The sequence below is a fragment of the Myotis davidii genome, unplaced genomic scaffold (assembly GCF_000327345.1).
Source record: "Myotis davidii unplaced genomic scaffold, ASM32734v1 scaffold744, whole genome shotgun sequence".
NCBI classification, from domain to species: domain Eukaryota; kingdom Metazoa; phylum Chordata; class Mammalia; order Chiroptera; family Vespertilionidae; genus Myotis; species Myotis davidii.
The window spans coordinates 407,527-426,878 of NW_006294760.1; the positions used below are offsets into that span (position 1 = coordinate 407,527).

At 52.3% G+C, this 19,352-nt stretch overlaps 1 protein-coding gene across 5 annotated transcripts in view; it reads left to right on the plus strand.

Annotated features, from left to right (window-relative positions):
- Positions 1-17,882, plus strand: part of BCL2L11 (BCL2 like 11) — a 42,411-nt gene extending 24,529 nt beyond the window's left edge. For 3 of the 5 annotated variants that reach the window (XM_006769213.2, XM_006769218.2, XM_006769214.2), the window contains 2 exons: positions 3,136-3,251; positions 14,574-17,882. In XM_006769213.2, coding sequence (XP_006769276.1) covers positions 3,136-3,251; positions 14,574-14,672 — 215 coding nt within the window. In that variant the 3' untranslated portion in view covers positions 14,673-17,882. Of the gene's footprint in view, positions 1-3,135; positions 3,252-5,897; positions 6,505-6,532; positions 7,230-14,573 lie in introns of those variants that run through there. The other 2 variants (XM_015567501.1, XM_015567503.1) reach the window with 2 other exon arrangements.
- The last annotated feature ends 1,470 nt before the right edge of the window (positions 17,883-19,352 follow it).

Here is a 19,352-nt window from a genome sequence, read left to right on the forward strand (position 1 = left end):
CTGGTCTCCAGCAGCCTCTCTGTGCGTCACCCACAATCTCTGCTGGTTTTTACAGCCTGAAGTTACGGGGACTTTTCTTCCTGGCTCTGGAACCCTGGGCTGGGGGTCTGGTGTGGGGCTGGGACCCTTCCCTCAGCCTAGATACCCCTTCTAAAAAAGATGGCACACGTGGTTGTCGGGCCAGCCCGTTCTCTGCCTTCACCCCTCCTGTCGGTCTTAATGTGCTTTCTTCTTCTCTAGTTGTAGGACTTGAGCGAGATTTCAGGCAGTTCTGAATGATGGTTCTGTATTTTGTAATTTTGATGTGGTTGTGGGAGGCGGCGAGTACAGGCATTTACCTACACCGCCATCTTGGTTCTCCAGACAGAACCTTTCAAGCCACACACATTCAGCAGGCTTCCGCTGCCGCTGAGGGAAGGTAACCGGTGGAATGGTTTTGTTTTATATCGAGCAAACAACATTCAGTTAAAATTCAGCATTTAATCCAAAGAATGTTAGCTTTGAGGGGGCAGGGCTCGGCCTCTGTGGTTGCTGTGCCCAGAACACCTGCTAGGACGAGGTCTGGCACGTGGGCATTCATAGTTGCCGGTAAGGTAGTCTCTCTTGATTTATTAGCATCCGGTAACCTGCAGCAGTTTTACCAGCCCACCGTCTTTGTAAAAAACAATCTGTATTGCACAGATTTTCTGTGGATGGTTGGCATTTTCTTTATTTCTGACTCTAGGGTTGAAAGCAGGTTCCTCTTAAAGAAACCTGTCTGCAGTGAGCAATGAGTGGGCTCTGGAACCCAGGGGAGATGGGTGCTGTGTCTCTAAGTGGCCGAGGGGTGTCCCGCTGGCCGGTCTGCTCCCCTGCTGGCAGGTGCATCCGTGTGGGCAGGTGCATCTCCCTGCAGGGCCGTCTGCAGGATCGCATGACGCTCTCTGCAGGCTCTGGGGCGGATAAGTAGTCATTCCAAGAAAGGATGCTTTCCTTCCCTCAAGGGTGGGTCCTCTTTCTAAAAGTTTCGCAAGTCAGGAAAGAACGCTTGATTGCTGATAGCAGAAAAAGAACAGTCATGGTTCGGTACTGTAATGGGGTCAGTCCTTACAGAGCGCTAAACCCAGGAAAAGTGAGTCAACTATTACATCACCACCTGGCATCCTTCTACCCTGAAATTGTGTGTCCTGTCAGTTTAGTCATTTAAGCTTTATGGACTTTTACATAGTAACCATGGAAATATTTGCCTGACAAGGGTTCCGCCAAAGTGATTTTTATGTGGTTAGATGGGTGTTCAGGGACAGGCCCAGCTTATCCTAAAAGTTCCCCGCCTTCCACCCCCACGTTCCCTGCCGTCCGCCCCCTGCGTTCCCCACCGTGCCTTCCTCCCAAAGCCTCTTCCCTCTGGCCGGATTCTGAGTGCAGATCGTCCGGATAGGTTCTGTGTGAACTCTTGCTTGTTCACCCTCTCCACACTTCCCACCCCGCACACGGGCCCTGCCCGTCTCAGGTGCTGCATTCGTGGGGTCATCGTGGCATTCACTTGGGTGGGGGCTGGGGGACAGTTAGAATGGGGCAACAGTTCGGAGAAGACTTGGTTAAAACTCTTCAAGAAGTTCATTTTTTTGTTGTTTTCTATTGATTTGAGAGAGAGAGGAAGCAGGAGGGAGAGAGAGAAATATCAATTGGTTGCCTTCTGTAAGTTGTGCCCTGACCGGCAGTAGAACCCAAAACGTTTTTGGTGTACAGGATGGCGCTCCAACCAACCGAGCCACCCGAGTTCACTTTTTGTTTGCTTGTTTTGTTAATTCTCACCCAAGGATATTTTTTCCATTGATTTTTTTTTTATAAAGAGAGAGTGGAAGGAGGGAGGGGGAAAGAGGAACATGGATATGAGAGAGGCACATTGATTGGTTGTCTCCTGCACATGCCCTTACCGTGGCTGGGATCAAACCTGCAACCCAGGTACGTGCCTTTGACAGGGAATTGAAACCAAACCCTTCGGTGTGTGGGCTGGTGCTCCAGCCATTGAACCACACCAGCCAGGGCAGGAGTTCACTTTTAAGTACTTTTCAGAAGCTATGACAACATCAGTTTTATTTATAACAATAAATAAAATACAAAGTACAAAACAATTTTTTTTCCAAAAAATACAAGAGGAAGCTATATTTATGTCATCGTGAGATCTGATGACCATAGGATTTTTAAGTATTTTGTGGTGTTTGAAATGGAACGTGCGTGTGTAATTGCGAGTACAGTTCAACATGTGACATGTTTCAGCCCATGAGGCTCCTCACTTCCAGTGCCTGTTTCTGCACTGCTCTCGGTGTGGGGAGGGCCTTCCTGGGGGCGAGTGGAGACGTCTTCCCATGCGTCTTCCCATGCGTGGCGGATGTTCTGAGGACTTGCCTTTTTGTTTCCTTTCATGTTGGCTGTCATGTGGCTTTAATGGCTCCATTAGCAAGCAGGTGAGGACATTGGTGACAGTGTAACGAAAGCCTCCCGCTTTTTTCTTCCTCAGAGATGCCTTTGCTTTTATACCCAGAACTTTTTCTGCCCCCACGTGGGGTTGCAGACTTGCACCCATTGGCTGCGTGAATAGGCAGAACACACAGTTACGCTTTGACTTGGCCCTGCGGTGGCCCGGCGCTGCACCCACCTGCTTAGGCACACAGTCCGGCAGGCTGCCCGGTGTCCTTTCTCCCGTGTTGCTCATTGTGCTCCTAACGGAACCACCATTTCATCTCATAATCCTCTGTGATGTTGGAAATTACCCCTAGGAGTTTTACCTGGTATTAAGGTCAAAGTAGTTGTTTTACTGACAACCTCAATTTTTATGTCCTCAAGTGTTTCCAGTGATTTTTATTCATGTGTGTGTGTGTGTGTGCCTTCTTGAAGTGGCAGTATATGATTGGCCAGGAAATTTTTGAATTTTGCAACGCTGGAACTCCAACTGTGAGAAAGGATGTCATTCTTACACCCCTTACTCTTCAAGCAGAGTTAGGTGGCGGGTGAGCCACGACGATCCGTTACTGTAGGTCTGGAAGTCAGGGAGCTTCCAGAAATAGGAGTGTGTGTGTGCGAAGGGCTTGCTGCCTGCACACCTGTCTACCTGACCGTGGAAACGATGTAATTCTTGTTTTTGTTCTGGTGCAGCTTCCATGCGGCAGTCTCAGGCCCTACCTGCAGACATGCGTCCGGAGATGTGGATCGCTCAGGAGCTGCGGCGGATCGGGGATGAGTTCAACAACTCCTACCGCAACCCACGGAGGGTAATGAGGATTTCTTACTTACTCACCCCTCTTCTCCCACGCTCCCTCCCACCCACATACATTAAAGTGGCCAGTCATCATCCCACGCATGTTCTAGAAGTGATGGGCGTGGCCTGCGTGTGGCCTGCCGTTCCTCCTTCCCGTGTTCCGTTTGTGTTACGGCTGAACTCAAGCGCTGGTGGCTCAGCAGAACCCAGTACGAGGTGGCAAAGGGGGTTCGTGAGCACAAGCCTTAAACCATCGTAGATACTTTGAAATCGTCCCACATAAATGTTACCATAGTTTCAGCCCATATTGGAGTGTCTATACGCCCGTTAGTCAGTTTGGGTCAAAGTTAAAGAAACATTTAACTCTCCGTCCTCACTCAGCCAAGGAAATGAGGCCCTGTGGTTTGCTGGTGATGGGTCGGAGCGTGTGACGTGGTCCTTTTGGCCCCATTGGCTCTCCTTGGACTGTCATTTACTGAAACGTATTAGAAGTAGGAGGCCATTCATTAATGTCCTGGAAAAATTACACCTCTGCCACAACAATTTTACACCCCGAGTTGATTGCCACTTAAATTTTTGGGGTGTGCAGTTGATTTTGTTTTTTTTTAAATATATTTTATTGATTTTTTACAGAGAGGAAGGGAGAGAGATAGAAAGCTAGAAACATCGATGAGAGAGAGACATCGATCAGCCGCCTCCTGCACATCCCCTACTGGCAGGCACATGCCCTTCACCGGAATCGAACCTGGGACCCTTCAGTCCGCAGGCCGACGCTCTATCCACTGAGCCAAACCGGTTTCGGCCAGTTGATTTTATTTTTGTTTAAATTAAGCCCTATGTCTTGTTCGGTAGACGCAGTGTACTTCCTGCTTGCCTGGTATTGGTAGACGTTACCATTGGGCACCTTTTCCCCATGAAGACATTTGAGGGAGTGTGACTTCAACTCTGAGAGTTCAGTGGGGCCCTTAGGAGCATGTTTGACTACGTCACTGGTTCTCAACCTTCCTAATGCCGCGACCCTTTAATACAGTTCCTCATGTTGTGGTGATCCCCAATTTCATTGTTACAAATTGGACATAATTAAAGCATAGTGATTAATCACAAAAACAATATGTAATTATAGATGTGTTTTCCGATAGTCTTAGGCGACCCCTGTGAAAGGGTCGTTCGACCCCCAAAGGGATCGCAACCCACAGGTTGAGAACCAGTGGACTACGTCCTGTGAGGGGCTCACCGGCCAGTGTGTGATTTCATGGAATTCTGGCTGGTTTACATTTTTTTCAAACAACCATGTATGGAGATACTTCTGTTGATTTATTTAAAAGGAAGACACTTAAATCTTACTTTGTAGGAAATAATGGTTAATGTCATTCCTACTGTGTCACTTCCCTTCTGTTTCTTTCTGAGCACTATCGTTGCATGTGAAGATATTTTTAAATCTCGTTTCTTCTGGAGGGAGGTCGTGCTTAGGACACCTCCCTGTTTCTATCCTGCACTGAATGTTGGTGCGGTTGCTAAGCAAATAGACGTTACCTGTTACTAGCTTTCGATCATTCCTGCCCATATACGTCCTTTCAAGCTTTTTTAAGCACATTGAGACAGTTTCCCATTTCATGGTGGGGGGGACTTTCATTTCTTTGGTGTAGAATCTCCATAAAGGGGTCAGGGACTTTCAGAAAACTCACACTGGATCCCCTTCAGACCTTCCTGTGGGAGAGGGTGGTGTGTGGTGATTGGTGGGAAATGTCTGACAGTGTGATTCTGCCATTAAATGGGAAATGTCACTTAGGAATTTCTTAGGATACTGTCTTTAAGCCGGCAAAATGTCTGGCATTCTAACCTAACCTGACATGGACCAGTTCACAAGAACGTAAGTTCCTTCTCAGCCTAGATCTTGAAATGGAAATTGTGTTTTGCAGGGCTGATTGTTTTATAATGTGCAGTAAAGTTACTGTTCCCCACTTCCTCTGCCGAGTTTCTCCGAGGGGCTTTCGGGAGTGCTGTGTGGCTGGGCAGGACTCCTCAGCGAGGGCCCAGTGGGTGGGCCCTCGGTTGGTCCCCATGCCGAGGTGGGCGTCCCTGCAAGAGGGTGGGCTGCCTAGATCCAAAACCTGATTGATTCTGGATTGTGCCCGTAATCCAGCAGGAAGGTCTCTGGGGAGCCTGGCAGCCCCTCGGGGTGAGTCTGGCAGTGAACCAACCCCAGCAGCTGGCCTGCCTCCTACACCGGCTCCAGGTGGGTTGGTAGATGTCTTTGGGACCAGATCTGTCCCAGAGACGAGGCCCTTGGGCCCTGGCGCCTTCAGTGTCCAGAAGCTCCGGACATGTAGATACATCAACACGGTCCTGCCCGGTGACTGTGCCAGAGCCTTTGGCCGCAGAGCCAGGTGTGTGGAAGGATGTTTTGTACATTTCTCTAACCTTCTATGGAGAACCAGTGTCCACTGAGCTCTCCCCCGAGCCTGCCCAGACGGGTCTTGGTGATGCCCCTCTACGGGGGCCTTAGGTGGTCAGTGATGAGACAAGAGTAAGGATGACGTGGGGGTTGGAGCACAGCCATCCCTTCATCTAGGCTGTCGAAGGGGTGACCAGTTCTAGTCACGGGCAGATGAGACACAGGCCATTAGGTCGTCTTCATCACCTCGTCTCTCCATTGCAGGTGAGGTGACAGCATCTACCATGTCAGTAGCATTCGATCATTCCCGTCCTTCCTCCCCCTCCTCCCACTCATTCCAGTTTAATGTTTAAGATGGTTGTGTCTCCTGTTGCAGATATGTAGCCATCTGCTCTCAATGTATTTGATAAAAGTGTAAATCTCATTGCATTCTTTTGCTATAAGTCGGCTGGGATACTGGGGGGAGGAGGGACATTCAGGCTATAGGTTGTAACCTGATGTTTCTAAAAAGGAGGCTAATATATCCTCCAGGTTTTATAAGTGGCCAGTTCAGACACCAGACTCTGAAACTCAGGGTAGTGACACGGTGACCCCGAGAGCCACAGGTGCCTGCCTTGATGGTGTTACATTAAACAGTCCATTGTCTGCAGTCACACTGACGGTTTATCCTTGAATACCGGGGCCAGAAATTTGGGGGAAACGGGAGGCCTTTTGGGAAAGTGATGCCTTGAACTTTCACGCTGGCTGCGCACGGAAGCCTTTGCCCCTCGGCGAGCGTGCATTTCAGATACTTGGTGCCTGTATTTGCTTTAATACCGTGACAGTACCTTTTCTGAAGTGCTGGTCTTTGATTGCCACGAGCATGCGAAGCCTGACAGGATATTCTCCCGTTTTTCCAGTTAGAGCAATAGAGGAAGTTGTCGCGTAGTTGTCGTGTGTTCAGGCCGCGTCAGGGCTGTGGGGCAGCGTATGACACGGAGCTGTGGCGTCTGAATCCTGGAAGCAGGAGTGAGAGAGGCACAGGTGAGCAAGTCCACTGCATGTTCCCTTCCCCTGTGACTCCGCGTGATGCCCCAAGTGACCTCCAGGGCCGACGACACCCCTCCTCCCCATCGGAGGGCAGCTTCCCCGCGCCACGTCGGGCTGGTTTTGTGACTTGTTCCGAAATCATTTCAGACTTACACAGAAGTCGCAAGGATGGCACGAAGAGCCCTCTTCTGTCTGCCACCTCTGCTCTCTCCCGTTACCCTTCCCACATTTGCTCTAACGCTTCCCCCCCTCATACCTGTGTACATGTTATTTTCTGAAGGATTTGGGGATACATTGCGGGCATGGTGTCCCTTTACTGTTAAGTACTTCTGTGTGTGTTTCCTAAGACGAAGGGTCTTTTCTTCTGTAACCTCAGTGTAGTCATCAGAATCAGAAGCTACCCATGTTGCGGTAATGTTGTGTAGTCGGTGGACCTTATCCCCACGTGACCCACTGTCCCAACCGTGGGCCATGTGTCCTTAGTGCTCAGCATCAGGAGGCACGCGCCCCGTGCCGCGGACTCTTGTTAAAGGTGGTGCTCCCAGCTGTCGTCAGCACTTTCCTGTGTTGATGGGAGGGACACGTGCACAGGGGGACAGCTCTCCTCTCTCCCCGGGCGTCCCTTCCTTCCTTCATCAAGTTCATGGGTCCCAGTGTATTTTTATTTATTTTATTTCATTTCGTTGATGAGAGAGAGGGAGAAAATCATCGATGTGTTTTCCCACTTATTTGTGTATTCATTGGTTGATTCTTGCATGTGCCCTGGCCAGGGATCGAACCCGCAACCTTGGCGTAGCGGGATGACTTTCTAACAACTGAGCTACCAGCCGAGGCTGTGGGTCCCTGTTTAATTCAGGGGGTTATGATGTGTTACACTCAGTACTTATTTTGATGCTCAAATTGTCACAGCTTTGGCCAGTGGCAGCCGCCTGGTGTCTTCTCGCCACGTCATTGAACATAAAGTGTCAGGTAGTGGAGGCCCACGGACAGACAGCGTGCTGTGGGACTGTAGGTGGACATGTGGCCAAATGACCCGCACCCGCACCGTGTCCTGACTCTTACAGCTCCAGGACTCCGCAGGGGGACAGGTGAGCGCGGGGCTGACGGTCACCGTCCCGGACAGACCTCTCAGAGAGGCGAGGGCTCTGTGTGGGGCTCTGTGACGAGGGCGAGTAGCTTGCGGGGAGTGAGCGGTGCAGGGTGGTGGCCTGTGCTTCAGCAGCCTGCCCTCTGACTCCGCTCCCTCACGGGTGGCACTGGTGCCCTGGGTTCCTGAGTAGCCTCTGCTAGTGTCTTTACCCTGAGAAACTGCGGGAGGGCGATCCAGGGCCCGGCCTTCCCTGCTGAGAGGCATCAGCAAGTGTGGGCGTGGTCACCCAAGGGTGCAGGGTGGCGTGTGCTTGCCCATGTGGATGGGCCAGGCTTGCGGTCTGAGGCTGTTGAGTGTGTGCTGGACCCTGCAAACCTGAAGCCACGTGCTCGTGGGGTAATTAGGCCCATCCTGTAGCCAGCGTGCCCCCAGGCCCCAGGCCCCAGTACCAGGGTCTGTCCAGCCTGAGCCGATCTGTGCTCGGCCCCTGCTGTTGAGCAGTGTCGGGACGCCCTGGTGGTGTACTGCAGGGGAAAGCCACATACACAGCTGTGGCAGACTCTCTGGATGGGCCGGGAGGTGGGTGAAAACCCTTTCATTGCTTGATCATAAGGAACAGTGCGTCTTTTGTTCACAAGGCCGACTTCCTACTTGTGTCCCAGGCGTGTGCGGGCATGAAACAAAGGGACAACCTGCAGGCGGAAGTGCAGCATGAACCAAAGCAAAGAAAAAAGGGGCTCACGCTGTTTTTATAAATGATCTTCCTTACAGATCACGTGCAAGGGAGAGGTCTGCCCTGAGCCTGCTTGGTACGAGCAGAAACGGAACAGACCCCGGGGCTGCATGTTCTCCGGCGGCCTTCTTCTGAGGCCGGCATTAATTGAATGTTGGCGTTCCATAAAATAAACTGCTTTTCATTACTGCCTGAGCTGAGAATAATGAGAAAAATGTGTGTCAGATACTAAACACACAATACAACATACAGATCCTACAGAATTATATTCCTAAAACTTATGTGATTCTAAGAACCAATGAGAGTAATAAGAGAAAAAAGTAAACTCGCTCATAGGATGATGGATTGTCTCACCCTTTGCTCACATGGATTCACAGAGTGAGCGCTTTCAGAGCCAAAGCAGTGATGAGTCAGGGAAATCGATTGGCACCTGCTGTTTGTGAGTTTCAGGTTTAGCGAGTGTTTTCCTTGGAGGTGGATGCAGTTGTGTTTGGTTTTAAGCATCTTGCACCCCCGCCTTATGCCGTTTCCACACCCCAAGAACCATGACCAGAAGGTGAAGACCGAGACCCCGCCACGGGGACGCCAACCTGTGGCAGCGGAGCCACCCCTCCTGTGGCTCCCGCTCTGTGTGTCTTTCCGAGACCTGCAGGTGGCCCAGATTAGCGGTCACCGACTTTTTGGACCCCACGGACCACCGGTTGGCGACCGCTGGCCTAGATGATGGCGACCGTGGGTTGCATGTTTTGCGTGAGACTTTCCATGACTTGTTGAGGATCAAGTGTGATCTTGTAGAAAACACAGCTCACGGCCAAGTGGGGGCCTCGGGGTCAGACCTTGCAGCGCGTCCATGCGTTCACCCCTTGGGGGCCACTGTCGGGCAGTCCCTTAGGCATGTCGTGAAGGTTGAACTAGGGCATTTAGGTGTGGAGCTAGAAAACGCTGTCGCCCTGTCCCAGCAGTCTGTCTGCTGCCACTCTGAACTATAATGGGAACGTTTCTCGGTTCTCCGGAGTTCAGAGAGAGATGCTGGTAACTGTTCGCCTGTCTGGGTCTCAGGCTCTGCCTGTCAGACACGTGCCTCGGCCCTGCGGCGGTGCCGTCTGGGTGAGCGCAGTGAAATGAGGTCGAGCACTGGTGCGTGCTAACCGGCTTGGCCGCATCACGCCTCTGACTGCTCCCTCAGTCTGCCACGTGGGGCACCTGCACGCTGCCTCGCCTGCCTTTGTGGGGAACGTGGCCATGAACACGTAACCAGAGCAGATGCAGGTGCCCGGAGGGGGATTCAGAGTGTCTCACGGGGGTTTTCATCTCCGGAGGAGGAAATGAAGATGTCCCCGAGTTGAGCCTCGGCCCCTGCAGGCGCCCTGCCTCTCCGTCACCCTCCCTAGACCTCCAGCTGAGCCACGCAGAGGGTAGAGCTGTGGTTAGTGTGCACGTCTCATTAGCATGTTTCTGAGGCTGGGCCTTTCGGAACACTGGTGCCCTCTGGTTGGCCCCCCTCCTGTGACCCTCACAGGTGATGGGAGCACTTCCTTCCAGCCAGCCTGGCCCGGGGCAGGGCCAGTGACTTTGTACTGCAGGTAGACATGCGTGTCGTTGAAGGAAAACCCAGGACATGGCAGGCCCGACTAAGGTGAACTGGAGGAGTGATTCATGGTCCTACAAAAGGCCTTGACTGTGACAGAGTCTTTGAAATAATGCATCAAAAATAGGAAAGTGGGCCCTAGCCAGTTTGGCTCACTGGATAGAACAGTGGCCTGGGGACTGAGGGGTCCCAGGTTTGATTCGGTCAAGGGCATGTACCTTGGTTGTGGGCACATCCCCAGTAGGGGGTGTGCAGGAGGCAGCTGGTCGATGCTTCTCTCTCACCGATGTTTCTGACTCTTTATCCCTCTCCTTTCTTCTCTGTAAAAAATCAATAAAATATATATTTGAAAAAAGAACACGGCATTCATGCAAATGCTGTTTTGCTGTGATGTGTGACATCGCATCACTGCCCGGTCAGGTCAGCCGGAGCCTCGGGAGACGGGAGGTGCACGGCAAGCTCCCCCGGGGCTTCCAGTAAGAGCACTGCCTCTGGCATCGGGGCTCCTGGTATTCTGCCCACAGCTGTGCGATGCCCCTGTTGCCTGGGTACAAGTGGAAAGCGAACTTGGTCTTTGGATTGCTTTGCAGCAGCGTTGGCCCGCCAGCTGAGAGCGGCCGTGGATGGTGGAGCCACATAAAGTCTGAGCTGAGCTTCTGTGTGACTGGTCCTTGGTCTCACGGTGGACAGAGGTCCTATCCTGTAGCCTCTCTCATTCGCTTGCCATTTAAAATACTGTTTCGACGGATTGGTTATGAATGGGCAGAGGGATGGTGGTCTTCCCTGGGTACTGCTGGCTACTCTGTATCCCTACCCCACCTTGTCACCTCTGGTTACGGGGACCCTCGGCACCATCCCACAGATGCCGGGCCAGCCCTGGGAATGCCAGTGCCATGCTGGGGGACCCTGCATCCTCCCTTGCCTGAACCCGGGGCAGTGCCCTCTCTGTCAGAGTCCTCTTTGGTCTCACAGCCCAGAATTCACTCTCCTGTGAAGTTCAGGACCTCTTGGGCGTTCGGCGTTGAAATCTTGGAAGAAAGAAGTTGTTGAGCAGGTTAAAAATGGCTTGGCGTGATGCTGAGCGTGGGGGTGGCACTCACGCGGTCGTTGGCCCTGCCGTGGCGGCGCGGATTGGTGGGCGGTGCCTGCAGTGCGCTCCAGGTGCAGCTGCGTCATGGGTTCTTGATTCTCACGTGGAGCTCGGTCTCCACCACACTGGCTCAGGGTTGTTGTGCAGACTGAAGGGAGGCGTGTGGCACGCTGTTCAGTTCAGGGATGGCAGTGGGCGAGTCTCCTTGTCTCCAAGCTGGAGGCCTGGGGTGGCCGGGCGGCTTTTCCGGGCTGGCTCCTCTCTCTGCAGGAGAGGAAGGCTGCCCTGCCGGGCAGGTGGGCAGTGGTCAGCCTCCTCACCACGTCCCAGGCGGGCTGGGACGAGGCCCCTTGTGTCCACCCGCCTGCTTCTCTGGTTTGGGATGAGAGCCTGTTTGCTGTGATTATTTTGGCATTAAAGTGGGATTCAATTCCCCTGTGTAACCTGGGACATGTTACTCAGGCTGGAAGTTGTAAATGGTCCTCGGGGGTGGGTGACGCTGTGTCGGCATCCCCTGTGCTCTAGGGGGTCTCGGGGCTGTGCAGCCCCCCAGCTCTGCCCTGCTCATGGGCCGGGCATCTTCCTCCCGCTGGCTGCTCCCAGCCCTCGGGAGTCCCCAGGGAGCCTGCTCTACTTGCTGCCCAGGGGAGCCAGTGTCTCCAGAGCCACCTGGGCCTCGCCTGCCCCAGGGAAGCTTGGAGCCCGTGAATCCTCCATCCTCCTGTTTTATTTTCCAGGGACTGTCACTGGAGCGGACACCCTGGAGTCTGGCTTGGTTTCTGTCGTGGTTTATTGTGAGAAAGCAGATGCTCATGCGGTTTGACCGGACTGTTTGCTCCCTCCCCGGTGCAGGGCCGTTGGACCTCCTGCCGTGACTCACGCTGGTCTCCTGGAATGTCCTCCTCTCCTTCCTGAGACCCTTCCTCCTTCGGGACTCGCGTGGGGGTGGGCCTGGGCCTTCCTGCCCGGCCCTCCTTCCTTCTCTGCCCTCATGTTTCCCTGTGTGGCCTTGTCGTAGGACCCTGTTCAGCTGTTTGGGTCTGTCCTTCACCAGGGTGAGCTCCGTAGGTGCTCACGTTGCATCTCTTTTGACGGAAGGAGCCTCCGTGTCTTGGCTCCGTGCTGCCCACTGGGGAGCCGGCCTGTATTTCTCTGGAATGTTTTCTGTCCTCGAGGTGGGGACCTGTACACTTCCTCCTGGTCCCAGAGGTGGGGCAGCGGCCGTCCTCACGGAGGCCAGCATCACGGGCCCTCAGATGGGCTGTACGTGGCTGTGCTGCACTTGGTGCCGGTGCCACGGGACTGCCCATCAGGCACAGTGAGTGCAGGCAAGGGGCCTCAGAGCTGGAGCCCAGGGCCCCGCCTCCCCTCCCTCTCGCGCAGGCCCGGGCTGCCGGAACCCCACCCTGCAGGGAAGAGGGCAGACGGTCAGGAGTGGGTTCCTGGAGCGAGACACAAAACCGACGTTGATGGAGTCCCTGCAGACACGTGGGCTGGCCATGAAGTTGTTTTCTTCAAATACAGTTCCTGATCTAGACCATGGAGATGCAATCCCCTACAGGGATGGGCCATGCGCTCAGGTACCTGTGAGCGTGTGTGAGCAACAGGAAACTGTGATACACAAATAGTTTGTATCTAAAATATTTTTATGGTTTAGAATAAAACCGTGTTACACGACTCTAACCTGACAGGTGCTGTGTTTCACTTAGAGTGTGAAGGACCAGGAGGGAGAGGCTGTGGGAGTCAGCTCAGGCTGTTGTGCTAAAGGGGACCACACATGGGGCTTAAACAATGGAAATGAGTTTCTTCACAGTCCTGGAGGCCAGCAGTCTGCGGGCTCATGCTGGCTGGGCCACAGGGGCTGCATGACGCTGATGGCCGGGCCCTGGCTGGACGTCCTCACCCAGCCGTGGCTCTCGGGCCACCGGTGCAGGTGTTAGAGGCTCTGCGGTGCAGGTGTTGGAGGGTAGCGCGCCTGGGGAAGCAGGGTGCCCGTCCGGCTGCTTTGGAGGTGGGGGCTGGACCCTTGGAGCGGGCAGCAGCTCCCGTGGCTGTGCCAGCTGTCGGGGGTTTTCTGGGCTGGCACAGCCCTTGGAATCAGTGGTAATAGCTTCCTCTGTTGAATATTGTCCAAAAGCAATTGTTCGCTGGCTTAAAAGCGTGTGCCATGTTGTCACGCGTGCTGTCTGAGAGGGCAGGCGGTCTGGCTCCTTGCTGAGATGTTGTAGTAACTTCTCATCTGTCAGGTGGGGAGGGGGGGGGATAGGGGGAAGGCAGGTGTTATGTTCCTTTTGCCACAAATCCCCGCACCAACCCCTCCCAGCACATCTTTGAATCCTCTTCGTGTCCTTCCCCTCTGAGATCAAAGCAGAGCTCTAAACGTGGGCAGACCTCTCGTGGTGTGACTTTCCCTTCTCCACGTCCCCTGCTGTCCCGGGGGGGGGTGGATGAAATTGGCTAAGTCTGTCCCCGTGGGACCGGCCCCCGGTTGGTGTCATTTTCACCCCATTCTCTGGTTCTGCTGAGACTGTGTTGGCACCTGGCTGCCATGAGGTTTCCCATCTCGAAGTGCTGGCTGAGCCCGGCACTGCACACCCTTTCTTCATTTTAGTAAGTCGTGGTTTTATTTTGAATAAGCCTCTTTCAACCTGCTAATATTAGTCTGAACTCCAACCTCCCCCAAATTCTTCTCACACAGAAGAAGCCCAGTGATTTTGAAAGTTAAATCAAAACAAAGCCACCTGGTGTGTGACAGATAAAACCGGACTGTGGTTCGGGAGCCTGCGGGACCCGCCGGCCGGCCGGCTTCCTCGTCTGCTCTGGAAGGCGTTGGGAAGTGCCTCGCTCGGCCTTACCGCCGTCCTGCTCGGGCCACAGGTGCTCGGGGGCTTGTGGCCACAGTCGTGAAGGGGACTGCCCGGCAGCTGCTGTCGGAACGGCGTGGGGTCTGAGAGCGGGCCCTTGTCACAGCCCCCAGAAGTTCACCCTTTGGGGAGTCTGAAACACACTTGGGCCGTAAGCTGCTTCACATCTACCGGGGTCATTCTTCCCTCCCCTGCGCTCTGTCCCTCTTGGCGGACACCAGCTCCGGGGGCCGGGCAGCGGCTCTCCTGCCCCGGACGGTGCTCCCTCCCAGCGACCAGTGAGGGATCACCTGTGACAGGAACGTGTGGTCTTCAGAGGGGCTCCCAGAGATGCCAGGATTCGCTCTGCTTTTCCAGACAGTCTTCTGGTTGCTTTATTTTTCTTCGAAAAAGACCCTTCGGTGTGCCTGCCCTTTGTGGAGGTGCACCTCCTGCTGGGGGCGGGAGGCCTCCCTTCGCCGGCCCCGGGGAAAAGGGCTGCTGGGACGGGGCTGGTTGAGGTCCGTGAAACTGAGAAAGTAAGCAGCTTTCCTTTTGTTGTTCCAGGACTTTCTGCATGTTTACCAGGAAGCAGAAGGCCACGCCCAGATGGTGGTCTTACGACTGCTGCGTTACATCCTCCGTCTGGTGTGGAGGATGCTGTGACGACGGGTTCCCGTGGAGCCGAGATGTGTGCAGACATTTCACTTGTTCAAGCGGACGAGCCCAGCGTCACGGCCCCCTGGCGCCATTGCTTTGCGGCCAGTGGCGGACCCAGAGCGGCCGGTGTGGCCTGACACCTGGAGCTGCGTGCGGACTTGACCTTATCGGTTCCTCGCCATGTGGCAGAGGCTCTAGTGTAGTGTTTGTTATGAATGTAAATGAGAGCGTATTTTCCTTTTAAAAATGTTACTAATCATGGTTCTTTGGAGCAGGAGTTTAGGCAAGAATGGTGTAAGAACAGGTTTTTTTAAAAAGGAAGTGGAAATTTTTAACCAACTTATAAATGAATTTTTACTAAAAATTTAAGAGCCTATTATGGAAACTCTCATGTAGAAACTGAGCCAGCTGATTTCTAAAGCTGCCTTAGTTTATTTTTACAGGCTACTGTACAGGACTTTGAAACATGAGAGGTGTGTATGATATGGCCCCTCCCTCCCTGCCGTTGCCTCTCTCGCCTTCTTTTAATCATGATTACCAAAAAATTCTTAGGAGATGCAACTGAGTCAAGGGGTAAAGGGTCTTTTGTCAGCCTGTGTTGGTATGCCACTGCCACTGTGTAAATATTGACTTACCTCCTTAAATGTAATTGCATCCGTGGCAAAAGTGCAGCTTGTCTGTGTGGCTCGTCTTCTCCTGTGTGGCTCCTCTCTCTGTCCTGGGTGCTCATGCACACGTTTGGTCCAGTGCATCTTCACGATTCAAGTGTAACTGGGTCAGAACGTGACTTGGAATCTGCCCGTGTTGCCCACAGCTCGGCCAGTCTTGGGGGAGCTCACTCAGCGGGAAGTGCTCGGTACTGGTTTCCACGTGGGTTGGTGGGCTGGCGTTGAAGTACAAGTGTCCTGAAGAGAGAGAGTGGTGACAGCACAGACACAGTATCAGGGCCCTTGGCGCTGTTGGCTTTTCCGGTTGCAGGCTTTCCCTCAGCACAGGGGGCACTCAGCATGAGGCCCCCGGGGGCTGGCAGGCCCACCTGCGGCTGAATTTGGCTGCAGGAGTCCAAGCTGGAGTCCTCGTGGGAGTTGGCACAGGCTGTGGTGGGCAGGGCTTTGGATGGCTGTTTCCTGGGCATCCTGGCTTTCCATCCACTTCTGAGTTGATCTGGCCTCTGATGCCCACCACTGGGTTCCCGCTCTTCTGTGCCCACTTTGAAATACAGGCTTCATTCGCTCTGAGCAGCGCCATGAAAACTCACGAGGCGCACGTCCGCAGCAGTCCCTTCTGACAGCTGCCACTGGTTCTTTTCTCTCGGACAGCTGGGCTTTGTCGGGCCTCCTCTGTGCATCCTCTGCTTCCTCCACCCCCACCTGGAAGGACTGCAGGGAGGGCACCCACGGGTGATCAGTCATTTCAAAGGCAGTTAAACAGCGGGGAGACCCGAGAGGGACCGGTTAGAGAGCAGGGAAGGAAGATGCCAATCATTCTGTGAACCCACAACTCTGACAGTTTTTGAAACCTCAGATCGTGAAACAGTTTTTTAAGAGAAATACATGATTTTTAAAATGAGTCAGCAGTGCCAACAATTGCATTTCCTTTTGGCCCACCAAGGGCCAGCGTTTTCACATTGTTAATTGCAAGGAGAAATTCATGTGTCTCTTCATAGTTTTATATAAATATATATGTATACATATATGTATATACGTGTGTATATATATTTTGCATATGCGCTTTCTTTAGGTAGAAATACTTGATCTCAGATACTTTTCCTTTTTTAAAATTTCTTCCCCCCCCCCCTCCCCAAATCCTTTCTTGGGGTCTTGAATATTTTTAAAACTGTTGAGACTGAGCTTGTGTTCTTGGTAGGTCTGGAACCCCCTTGCTGGGGCACCAAGGCCACACCGCTGGAGGTCGTGGTAAGGTTGTGGCCGTGGGCCTGCTGGACACACACACCAAAGATATATTTGGTTCTGGGCCCATCTGCTCCCAGGATCTCCGTACTCATGTGCCAGTCCCTCTGACTGGAGCACTTTACCCTGTTTCTGGGAGCGCAGGATGCAGCCCGGGCCGCGGGCTCGCTCGCTGCGTGCGCTCCTTTACCTCTGGCTGGGCAGCTGGCCGTGGCCACGCGTGTGAGGAAGTGATTCTTGGACGTGTAGAAGTATTAAGAACAGGATGTTGCACCAGGACATGAGAGGTGACTGGGTGTCTCTGTACTGTACGTATCTGTGTATCAAAATGCTTCCTGCAGAAAGTATACCTGCGATGGTATGCCTTTTACATTTTTTTCTCTGTTTTATTTCTTTGTAGAAAAAATAACTAGCTCCCTGTCTGAAAATTTATGAGATGCGGGTTTTGTGCCTTGACCACCTCTTCTCATGCAAGATTTGTAGAACGTGTCCTGTGACGATCACAGAAATGCAGTAAATGCCCCCGAATCTCTCCACAGCAGTTCTTACAGTTACCCGTAGTCCGGCCTCAAAATGAGTTTATGAAGAATTTGTTTTTAGTTGTGGAGAAACCAGGTAAAAATTCCTTCTGATTTAAAAAAAAATGTACTCAGTCGAACCTTCTCCTGTTTCCCCTTCTTAATATTGTACATATTTTGACTATTTATTAGGTTAGATCATATTTTACTTACCAACTGAGCCAAATGTCTGTGTGCAATTGTCTCCTTTACCTTTCTTGTAAAATTTTGTACAGCATAAATGAGCAAAAAAAAAAAAAATCACTGTTTTTTACTAAACTTTTTCAGAATTAAGGATTGTAAATATTGTAGATTCTTTTTCTGTGTAATGTGTCCTACTGGTTCATAGTGCTGTAACTTGTAGACATAATGTATATTTATTTTCTGCTTATTTAATGTCTTAATTTCTGTAAAGTGTTGACCTCTGACACGCCCTCCCCTCCTTCCCCCACCCCCCCACCATCCCATTATTTGCTTTAACTCTGAGGTGGCGACTGGTCAGCTCACTGCCGGACACATGGTCTTCCTAGGGTGGCTCTCCAGCTTCGGTTCCTGGTATATGGTCAAATGGGTTTACATGCTTGGTCTTTGCTGTCCTGTGATAAAGCTCATGTTTAGACACCAATGAGAGACCATAAATTGGGCAGGTTTCAAAATTCTTCGGGAAATACCCAGTGACTTTCTATTGGTTCCAAAACAGCTAGCTTCCCATGGAAGCAAATTCTTTTAGCTTCCAGGATTTGTCTTTTTTTTTAAAAAAAAAAGTGTTATCGGTAGTTGGGACAGATTGACGCATTGAAAATGTATACCCGACAACTCAGTATTCAGAGGGCAGGGGGCGGGTGGGAGAGGTTCCTGCTTCCAGACCAACCAGAGGACCTACCTGCTCGTGCCACTCACCCCCTGTTGGCAACCGGTGAGCTGCGCCACGTCCGCCTGCTGCGTGGCCTCCGGTGCTTCGAGGTGTGGGCTGAATTGTCCTCAGGAGCTAATTGTACAGGCCCCTGGCCCGGAACTTCGGTCCCTCATTGGGTCAGCCTGCTTCCTTAGGTTGATGTCCTGCTTCAGGAGAGGTTGGGGGCCCCATCAGGATGGGTATTAAGATGTGGGAGCTCTAGAGAGACTTTTCTCGTGGTTTGGTGTAGATGGTCTGTCATCCCTGCTGATTTAGCCTGGTGCCTGTGTGTGTTCCCTTTGCACATGCGTGTGTGCAGGGATGTGTTCACACATGAGGCTAAACCAGCTGGGGTAGCTTCTACTCCAAACAGTGCGGCGTGCAAGAGCATCCTCAGGCTCCCAGCGAAGTAACTTGACTACTTGTATTGGGCAGTTCCAGACTTCTGAAGCTCTCCGAGGCCTCTGTCCAGGTCCCGTGACCACTCGTCACTGTGTTGGAACTCATCAGGTACTCCTGTACAAGAGCACTGATCTGTGTGGATACTGATTCATCACTAATGTGTTCCTAGGACCCAGCATATTGTAGCATTTGTATTGCAATTTCCCTGGCTCACTTTGGTTTGCACTGATGAATTTTGACAGGGTAATTGCCACTTTATTGTGCAATACTGCTGTAAATAACTGCAGATTTTTTTTAAGAAACTCAATCTTTTTATGTTCTTACTGAATTTTATATAAATAAAACTTTTCAACTGGTTTTGGTAAACTGACTGATTCGTTTCACAAGACGGCGGTGGAACAGCTGGAATGATATGTGAATGTGTACACGCCCACACCCACCGTTTGCCAGCCACAGAGTGTATCACCTGCCTGTGGGTTTTGTGAGTTCTCGCTTGGAGACGATCCTGCGTATTATATTTGAAAGCAAGCCACTCTAGAGGTTTGAAGTGGCTGGCGAGACAATGCAGTGTCTACTCAGGTGTTCAGGTATGACTCAGCCACCTGGTAGGGTATTGGGAGCCAGCTCTGAACCATGTTAATGAGTGATGGTGGCAGAGACCCTGCCGTCTCACCCCTGCTCACAGCCGGAAGAAAACCCAAAAGCTGGAATCTGGGAGAAAGGTCTTGTCTGCACCTGCCCAGGCCCCAGAGAACGGCCAAAAAGGACCCCCTGAACTGACCATGCCGCCTATCAAGGGCCCATTGAGTGTCCGGCCTGTGCTGGGCATTGGGGGTGAGCTAGTTTGTGGATGCAGAAATTAAAGGCTGATTTGGGGCTATAACCTACAAAATCCTATAATTGCATAACTTGCCACTTGTAA